Here is a 9,687-nt window from a genome sequence, read left to right on the forward strand (position 1 = left end):
TCATCAGTATTAAAACAATTAAAGACCTGAAATATTTCAGTTGGTGTACAATGAATCTGAAATATATGAAAGTTTCATTTTTATCATTACATTATGGAAAATAATGACCTTTATCACAATATGCTAATTTTTTGAGAAGGACCTGTATTTAGAGTTTAATTATCCAGTTAAGTTCATGCAGAAAATGTCCTTTTAGTCTGCTGCTGCAGTTTTATATGATGAATCTGCAGCAGCCAGAGATAAAGAAAAAAAAGTTTGATATTTTTAAGCAAATTAATTGTCACGATTACAAATTTTGCTGGGCGATTAATTGTCTCAAAAATTATTGCGATAAACGATAATATTGTTTGAAATTTGACAATTATTGTCAAATTTAAGAATAGAATAGAATAGAATAGAATAGAATAGAAACAGCCTTTATTGTCCCACGGATGGGAAATTCAAGTGTAACAGCAGCAACAGATAAAGATTTCACACAAAAGTTCCTAAATGTTAAAAACAATATATAAAGAAATAAGATAAACAATATCAATAATAATGTTAAATAAGTGTTTGAACATCGATAAGGACAGATTATTGACAGTACAGTATTACACGCAGAGTGTGTGTTTTAGCAGAGGTCAGCATGTATTTAATCCTTGCTGAGTTTGTTGGGAGCAGTGATGGTTGTAGAGTAACAGCTGCTGGGAGGAAAGACCTGCGGTAACGCTCCTTTGTGCATTTAGGATGCAGGAATCCGTCACTGAACGAGCTGTCCAGTTCAGCAACAGCTTCATGCATGGGGTGGGAGACGTTGTCCAGCAATGATGTTATTTTAGCTGGAGTCCTTCTGCCTCCCACCACCTGCACTGGGTTGAGGGGGCATCCAAGCACAGAGCTGGCCTTCTTGATGAGCTTATCTAGCTGCTTCTTCTCAGCTGATGATAAGCTGCTGCTCCAACACACAACACCATAGAAGATGGCTGATGCCACTACCGAGTTAAAGAAGGTCTTCAGGAGCACCCCCTGCACTCCAAAAGTCCTCAGTCTCCTCAGCAGGTAGAGTCTGCTCTGACCCTTCCTGTAAAGTGCATCAGTGTTGTGAGACCAGTCCAGTTTATTGTTCAGGTGAACACCCAGGTACTTGCAAGAGTCCACGATCTCGATGTTCACTCCCTGGATGTTCACCGGGGTCAGTGAGGTGGACCTGTGCCTGCGGAAATCCACAACCAGCTCCTTAGTTTTAGCAGCGTTGATCAGGAGGTGGTTCTGCTGGCGCCAGTCCACAAAGTCTTGAGTCCACTGTCTGTACTCCGAGTCGTCCTCAGCTGTGATGAGGCCGACTATGGCAGTCATCAGAGAAATTTTGCAGATGGCAGTGTGGGGAGTTGATGGTGAAGTCTGCAGTGTAGAGGGTGAAGAGGAACGGTGCCAGCACAGTTCCCTGTGGGACCCCCGTACTGCAGACCAGCATGTCAGAGACACAGCCCTGTGTCCTCACATACTGTGGACGTCCAGTGAGGTAATCCAGTATCCACTGGGACATGTGGTGATCCACTCCTGATAACTCCAGCTTGTCCCGCAGAAGTCCTGGCTGGATGGTGTTGAAAGCACTGGAGAATTCAAAGAACATGATCCTCACAGTGCTTCCAGGTTTCTCCAGGTGGGTCAGAGCTCGGTGCCTGAGGTAGATGATGGCGTCATTTACCCCGATGCCAGGCCAAGAAGAAGATGCCAAGAAGAAATTTTGAATTTGTTTTGTGTGTAGTACCTTTTATTGACCACCAGATTGCAGTGTAAGACTTTTTGACCGAAGGATGGATATTGAGGGAGCAAGCAGCGTGTCTCTAACAAAAAAGGGAGGGAGGCCCCTTGACAGTTGTCTCTCTTCAGTTCTCAAAATGGCGGATGCTCGGTGTGGTTTGAGCTCTTTAGCATAGCATATTTCACACAAAGTTTTTAATAATAAATCCGTAAACAAGTTCTCAGCTTCTTTTTGCAGAGAAAAATAACTTTTTTACATGAAGACACGAGTTTCAACCGTGAATTTTGGAGATTTGAAAAGACGGAGGGTCCCCTTTTAAAGAGAAAGGGAGGGGTCAGTGAAGAGCACTGGAGATGAGGTTTTTGTCGTCCAGTGTCTTCAGTAGAAAGAGAGAGACGAAGAAATGATAAAGCCGATAAATGAAAATGAGGTTGATCATTTTCTTTTATCATGCGATTAATTGATTTATTGTTTATCAACAGGCCTTGGGTTTAAATGTTCCTTTTGGAAATGTCTGTGATAACAAAATACATGCCACACGCTGTAGATGTTTGTCTGAATTTTAATGATGAAATGATATACAGTAAGAATGAGCAAAATCAGTCGAGACAAAACCTCGTTAAAAAGTGACAGTTTTTACGCAACAACCATGAGCTTTATCATTATTTTGTTAGTCAAACTCAGCGTTTTATAACCATGTGTGTATAAAGGTTCTGCAGAGCATGAGATGCAGAAAAATTAACTTGCAAAGATGAAAATACGTTAAAATTTTGTTTTTAATTCGTTCTAGTGGACGACAGCAGCATTATCGATCCAGTGTTGTATCCCACCGCTTTGCACTGAACATCTCTGGCGCTCGTCATCTCCTGCGGGCAGACAGAAGTTCACACAGAAGTTCACACAGAAGCAACATTCAGTTGTAAAGAAATGCCAAACAGTTCATAGAGTAACGAGCAGCTTCACCTGGGTCAGGGTCGGCTTCTTGACACAGTCAACATACGGTTCAGGCTCCTGCTCGATCTCTCCTCTGTACGTTTTGTAACAGGCTACGCAGTCGATGAGCGGCTGCACGAGCACACAAACAGAACAGATGTGTTGGGACAAGCCTCACATTCCACACTCGTCACCTCAGATCACACTCACCCTGTCTCTCCTGAAGTGGCACCTCGAGCCGACGGTTCCTTTCAGGCAGTTGGTGGCTTTAAGGTAGAAGTGGTGGTTGATGTAGCTCACACCAAAGCCAGGCTGAGGAGAGACAGGACTTTTAGTCGTTTGCATCAAACATTTGGAACATGAGCTTCAGGAAGAGGTTTCCTCACAAGAACCCTCATTCTGTTATAATACAGAAAATGATAAAGGGTTAGAGGAGTCAAATGTGCTGCAGAGTGAGGAATAACTGCTGTAAGTAGCTGAAATTGAGCTAAAAGTAGCAAAACACTAGTTGGAAGCTAAATGTAGCTTGCTATAAGCTAAAAGCAAAGGGCTGGCTAAAAGCTTAAAGTAGCCAATAGTTCAAAGGGAACTGGTTGTGAAGGAAGTGAGAAGATCTATGATGAAAAATGTTTGTACAGAAAGGTAATAATTTTTAAAAGTAAAGAATTTACACAATCCTTAGGATTGTTTGCATATATAAGTGGCTAAAATAGTACAGCGTATGCAGAAGTAGTTCATATCAAATAAAATACACATAATAATAATAATAGACTGAATTTCTGACTTGGGACTTGTCAAACTGTACCTCAAACGTCGACTTCTTGACACTTTCAAAGAAGAGGAAGTGGAGCTGGATGTCAGGGAGGGAGTTAACCTTTTCCAGGGCCAAATCCACTCCTTTCTTGTAGGTTTCAGGCAGTTTGTCGTATTCTGTCACCGCGTCAGAAGGAAGGAGCAACGCTCCAACACTTAGGAGCCAAAGCAGCTGGGCAGCCATCGTTCCCTGCTCGTCTGCAGCTGTGGGGGTGAAGGAGAACCTTCCAGCTCTGAACACAAAGGAACATCCAGCCCTCTGCTTTTCTTGGAAGAAAACAAACCGTTACAAGTTTGATCATGCCTTGATGTGGAGCTACAGTGACAGCCAACGTTCGCTGCCTTTCTCAATGTTCAAATGTTAGATTCTACACAAATAAGAAAAAAAAGTGCAGCTGCATCTTTAAATTTAAGGCTGGAGTTTTGATAATGTTGCTTGACAAAAACTTGGAAGGAATAAAAAGCTTCAGTATGTTAAAATATAAATCTGTCATAAGTTCTCAGAAATCACACCATTGGTTGGTTCTTTAATTATCTCTCAGATCAGAGGCAATGTGTTCAACATAATGGTACTTCTTCCAGCTATCTAACTGTTAACAACAGTGTACCACAAGGTTCAGTATTAGGACCCACCCTTTTCACAATCTACATAAATAATGTAGACCATTCCTGATGCATCCTTACATTTCTATGCAGACGTTCATTGGCAACCTAAAACAGTTGCTAAGGTTTTCGATCTTTTAGAGTCTGCATTCGGCATCATCCAGTCAGATTTGTTCTGTCTCAAACTGGTGCTAAATGCTGATAAAACCAAAGGGATGTTATTTTCAAACAGGAAGTCTGTTTCAGCAGTCCCTCCTTCTATGTTATCTTCGACTGGTATCTCTATTGAGTTTGTAGATTCTTATAAATACATGCAAGTATTTATAAGGGTTTCAAGACTTCAGTCTCTTTTTCATTTTCTAAAATAATAAAATGTTACGCACCCTGTACAAAATACCTGGCATGTACCCAGTGCCTGCTTTCAGGGTACGTACAAGCGTGTACATACTAGTTAATTACTGGTACGTATGCGTACATGGTGCGTACCTGGTATCTGTAGTATAGTTTTCTTCTACCTGTCGGAAGAGGAGCATGCAGCATTTGATATGGGCGGCTACGAGGAGTACCTGAGGGAGCAGGTAGGAGACCATTGGTTCCGCTATAACCCTCGGCTGACCTGCATCTAGTGCTGCAAGTCCTTCAACCAGAAAGGCAGCCTGGACCGCCACATGCGCTTGCACATGGGAATCACACCATTTGTCTGTCGCATCTGTGGGAAGAAGTACACCCACTAAGACCAGCTGAAGTACCACATCCGCAAGCACACCAGCAACAAACCCTTCCACTGCAACGTCGGCGGGAAGAGCTTCCCCTTCCAGACTATCCTCAACCAACACTTCTGCAAGAACCACCCAGTCTGCGCCCCGCAGGAGGCACACAGCGCATCCCCCGAGACCACCACCGCCATGTCCAGGGGAGGTCCAAGCGACGAGGCCTCAATGAGCCAAGAGGAGCCTGAAGGTGGTGGAGGCTGCAAATAATACCCATGGGTATTCTGGTCGATTCACATCTCTCTTTTAAGCCTCATGTCGAAAACTTGGTAAAGAAACAGAAAGTTCAAACTAGGTTTCATTTTCAGATGTAGATCCCAACTCTGAACGCTAAGAAATGCCTTACTTCTTCTACTTTCCTTCCCTAAACTGACTATGATGACATCAGTTATATGAACGCTCCTACAAGCACCCAGCAGATGCTGGATGCTGTCTATCACGGTGCGCTAAGATTCACAACTGGCTGTAACTACCGTACCCATCACTGCACTCTGTACTCACTGGTAAACTGGTCATCATTAATCCAACATTTTTCAGTCAGATCATCTGGACAGTTTCTTTTTTTGTGCTGAAACGTTTCACCTTGCATCCGGAAGGCTTCATCAGTCAAGGAAACGCACAACACAAAACTGATTCTTCCCCCAACAGCTTACTCCAAAGTGGAACAAACCAGTTATGTTGGTGCTAAGATGGTGTCTTTGGCACGCCCTCTCCTCCATTGCCGGCCCTCTTCCTTGTTGACAGTCGTGTTAAACTGGTTGAAAACAACAAAGTCCATGCTCAATAATCTAGGTATACAATCCAACATTTTTCAGTCAAGTCATCTGGACAGTTTTTGTGTCTGATGAAGCCTTCCGGATCGAAGGTGAAATGTTTCAGCACAAAAAAAGAAACTGTCCAGATGACCTGACTGAAAAATGTTGGATTGTATACGTAGATTATTGAGCATGGACTTTGTTAGTCCTCATTAACTTCACGCAGACTCTCTCACTGGTACATTTTCATCTTTAAATCACTTCTTGGTCTGCTGCCTTCATACATCTCCTCCTACATGTCACTACGTGAGTGCAGCTACAGCGTGCGCTCTCAGAACATTATTACCTGCAGTGTTCCCTCCGTGAGGACTGAATTAGGCAAAAAGTTCTTCTCCTACTCAGCTCCTGTTTCCTGGAATATCTTGCGAAAAGATCTGAAGCTCTCGACCTTGACCTCTCTAAGGGATTTTAAACATCTGCTAAGTTCATGGCAAAAACCAACACAGACATGTTCCTGTTTTTAGCATTTTACACCACTTTATAATGTAGCTGTTTGTTTTGATTTCATATCTTTTATTTACTTTTCATTTTATATGATTGTCTATTGTTGTCTGTACCTCATCTGTTTTCTTTAAACAGGTCTCCTGTAAATGAGTCCCCGAGGCTCAACGAGACTAACTTGTGTAAATAAAGTTGACCGAACAGATTCAGCCACTCTAAACCTCAGACCTCTGTGACCTGTTGCCAATTTACAATTTAATTAATTTGTGACACCATTCTTCTCCAGCTGTTTATTTGTACCAAATACTTTTGCAGCCTTTTGTTGCCCCAGTTTTAAGTTGTGCTGCATGAAATGCAAAATTACTTGATCTTCCCCTAAAAATCGGAACATTTGATACATCTATGTTTCTTTATGTTAAAATACGAGTTTATGAAATTTGCAAATCATAGCATTCCATTTTTATTTACACTTTACACAATGTCCCAGCTTTTTTTTTTAGCTTTTTTTTTTTTATTGGGCATGTTTTAAATTCTGATGTTTTGTGGTTTTTAGGCATTCTTACTGCAATTTCTGATTCATTGTTCTCTGAATGATTATGGGTTTTATTATGTTTTTGAGATGAATTACAGTAATGCGTAGTAAAAAGTACTGTATACATGCAGTCAATACTTGAGATTAAAATAATGAATATAAGCCATTTAATCTAGAAGTGCAGGATGTAAACTTGCTTCAACAAAGCATGACGCTCATCCAATTCTGTAAACATTAAGTTGAAGATATTTGTAGCAATTCAGTTTCAAATATTTAAATCATAACTTTTCCCAAAACATTTTAGAGTAATGTTTTAATCAGCAGTTGTGATTCCTTCAGCTGTAAGAGTGTAAAGTGTTTGTATGCAAAATGTCTCATATCAGTCTTTAAATCATGATTTTTAAACATTTTATTTTCTGTAAACTGCATTAAATAAATACATGGGGAACACTAACACTTCATTTTACTCATAGCGTCGCATTAAAACAGTCATTTTCTGTTCATTACATTAACGAAGCGTTCCAACTTTTTTATGATTTCGTATTTGACAGTAAAAAAAAAAAAACACGAGTCAGATGAGGTAAATAAAAAATATATTTTATTTGACATCAATGTGTGAACCACTGATGCACAAATGAACATCAGCAATAGCTACCAGGACTTTGTATTGCTTTTGAAATAAAACTCCCTATTTTGGGATAAACAGGCACAATGATCAGAAACACAGGCGGCACCGAACTGCTCGAGTGCAACGAAGCAGAGCGTCCGACTACGTATAATAAACAGGTAATATACTTAAAAAATGTCCTAACAGCAACATATATCAACAGATAAATAATTCAGAGATGTTCGCTTTGAGTGTAACATCTTAACTCACACTTTGCAGCTCATCCCGTCACTTTCCCTCCAACAGGCACTTCAGACTTTGTGCAACTTTGACACCAAAAAGGCACAAGATCACAATTTCAGTCAGGCAGAGACAGGGCAGCTCAGAGGGGAAAGTAATGAGATATTTAAGCTAATGTGAGTGTAACAGAGCTCTGGACATGATAAGTTATTTGACACAGTCAAAGCTTTAACCAACCCATGTTGCAATGTTGCAACATTATGCATAACCTAAATGATGAATTAAAAAAACACCTATTTATAATCCTAAAAGCCTTTTCTTGCAATAATCCATAAACTATAAAGATTGTCTTCACGGCCCAGGAAGTTTGGGTTAATCATGATGAAAAAAATTTGAATTGAAAATTAAAAACACGTTAAAACGTGGAATGATAAAAAAAAAACATGAAGATTAAACTGCAACTTGTTCTCACCACAACCATCATTTGGCACGAGAAGAAACTAATATTTACAGCACCACCAAGAAACTAACCACATATAAACTACACCAGAACCTTTAGGGCCCTAAACATGTGCGTAAAGACATTTAGAGTGTATTTATTAAGTCGATGCATTTTTTTTTTTTTTTTTACAAAACAATAAGTAATGTCATGAGAAAAATGGTTTTGTGACATTAGTGTAACAGTGAAACTATTTTTTTTTTGGTGGATAATAAAAGTGACTCAAGATCTCCCTCTGCTGGTGATCTTGTGTCACTGCAGGCACATAATCTGATCAGGTTGATCAGAGTCAACCTGCAGCAACAGAGTCGTAAAACATCGAATGAATCAGGAAAAGCAGAGTAAAAAAAAAAAAAAACTACACAAAACATTTAGGACGCTAATTACAACGTCAATACTTTAAAAAGCTAAAACAATTAAATTTTACACAGTCATTGTTCAGATTTGGTTTCTTTTATAAAAGTGCTACAAGCTTTGCGTTTAAAGTGATTAACGGTCTAAAAAAAATGACTGAATGAGGAAAAAAACAGACAGCTCGGTACATCTCGTTTTCTTCGTAAGGCGCTTGGTGAGCTTAAAAAAATAACTTGACTAGCACTAACTCATGTTAGCATGTTAAAATAAAGGAATGTATCCTATTTCTCTTCCACATATTCAATGTGAATCATAGCAACAGCTCAGGGCTAAAAAAAAATAATCAGTTTTGCAAAATCTATCTACGACTATTAAATTTGTTTTTTAACTGAGCTCACGTCACTAGGTTTGGAATCTCTTGTCCCTTGCAAAAAATATTTAGACAAACCAACAATATCACGAACTAACCAATAAACTAATCGCTTCACTTTGTTCTGTAGAGCCACAAAAACCAGCAGAGAAAAAAACACACCTCCACGAACCTCCAGAACACTGTGTTTAAGGTTTTGACCTGATGGTTTTCAGATGGTTTGGTGGTCCACAGCGGTTTTAAACGGGCATGTGCATCTCTGAGTACTCGTCGTGGCACTCGCGCTCGTCGAACTTTGGTTCATCGTCTGCGTCCAGCTAGAAGGAAACAGGAGTACAAATAAGCAAAGATAAATAAAGTCTTATTTATAGTCTGCTTTAGTTTAAAGGAATAGTCTGGTCATTTTTGAAGTGAAGGTAGTGATCATTAGTTTGTACCTTATCACAGGAGACATCTGTCACAGATCACAGTTAAAAAGAGGCAAAAGTCTTCATCCAGGTTAGGTTAAAGGCTAGATAAGCTGATAAAAGTAGTTGCTATTGATAATATTTGACAGAAATTAACTAGAAAAATGGCCAGAACATCCCTTTAAGGAGGCATTTCTTGTTAAAGTCGAATTTTTCTCTTAGTGACAATGATCATAGCTAAAAATAAAGTAGTTCAATGAGCTCCTCTTTAAAAATTGAATCATTTAATATTACAAAATTGATTTAAATCTGTTGTCATGTTCACTAAATCTATAAATATCCTGAGGAAAAAATATACTAAATTTATATTTAAATATTTTGTCTATATACATATATATATATATACACATACATATATACATATAAACATACATATATATACATATATATATACATATACATATATATACATATATATATATATATACATATACATATATATACATATATATATATATATATATATATATATATATATATATATATATATATATATATA

The 9,687-nt window shown here is 39.0% G+C and overlaps 2 protein-coding genes across 2 annotated transcripts in view; both read right to left on the minus strand.

The window, feature by feature from the left end:
- Positions 1–2,298: 2,298 nt before the first annotated feature.
- si:ch1073-406l10.2 (uncharacterized protein LOC100536977 homolog) lies at positions 2,299–3,758 on the minus strand. Its single transcript, XM_037693890.1, has 4 exons — positions 3,483–3,758; positions 2,888–2,989; positions 2,708–2,809; positions 2,299–2,610 (listed from the first exon to the last, which is right to left on the minus strand). Exons 1-4 carry the CDS (start codon positions 3,672–3,674, stop codon positions 2,521–2,523), a joined length of 486 nt encoding a protein of 161 aa, XP_037549818.1. The 5' UTR covers positions 3,675–3,758; the 3' UTR covers positions 2,299–2,520.
- Positions 3,759–8,536: 4,778 nt separating this feature from the next.
- slc4a2b (solute carrier family 4 member 2b) overlaps positions 8,537–9,687 on the minus strand; it is a 47,057-nt gene continuing 45,906 nt past the window's right edge. Inside the window, exon 23 of the mRNA XM_037693901.1 lies at positions 8,537–9,038. Within this exon, the coding sequence (XP_037549829.1) occupies positions 8,961–9,038 (78 nt within the window). The 3' untranslated portion in view covers positions 8,537–8,960. The remainder of the gene's footprint in view (positions 9,039–9,687) is intronic.

Source organism: Nematolebias whitei, chromosome 20 (assembly GCF_014905685.2).
Source record: "Nematolebias whitei isolate Nwh7 chromosome 20, NemWhi1, whole genome shotgun sequence".
Classification (NCBI taxonomy): domain Eukaryota; kingdom Metazoa; phylum Chordata; class Actinopteri; order Cyprinodontiformes; family Rivulidae; genus Nematolebias; species Nematolebias whitei.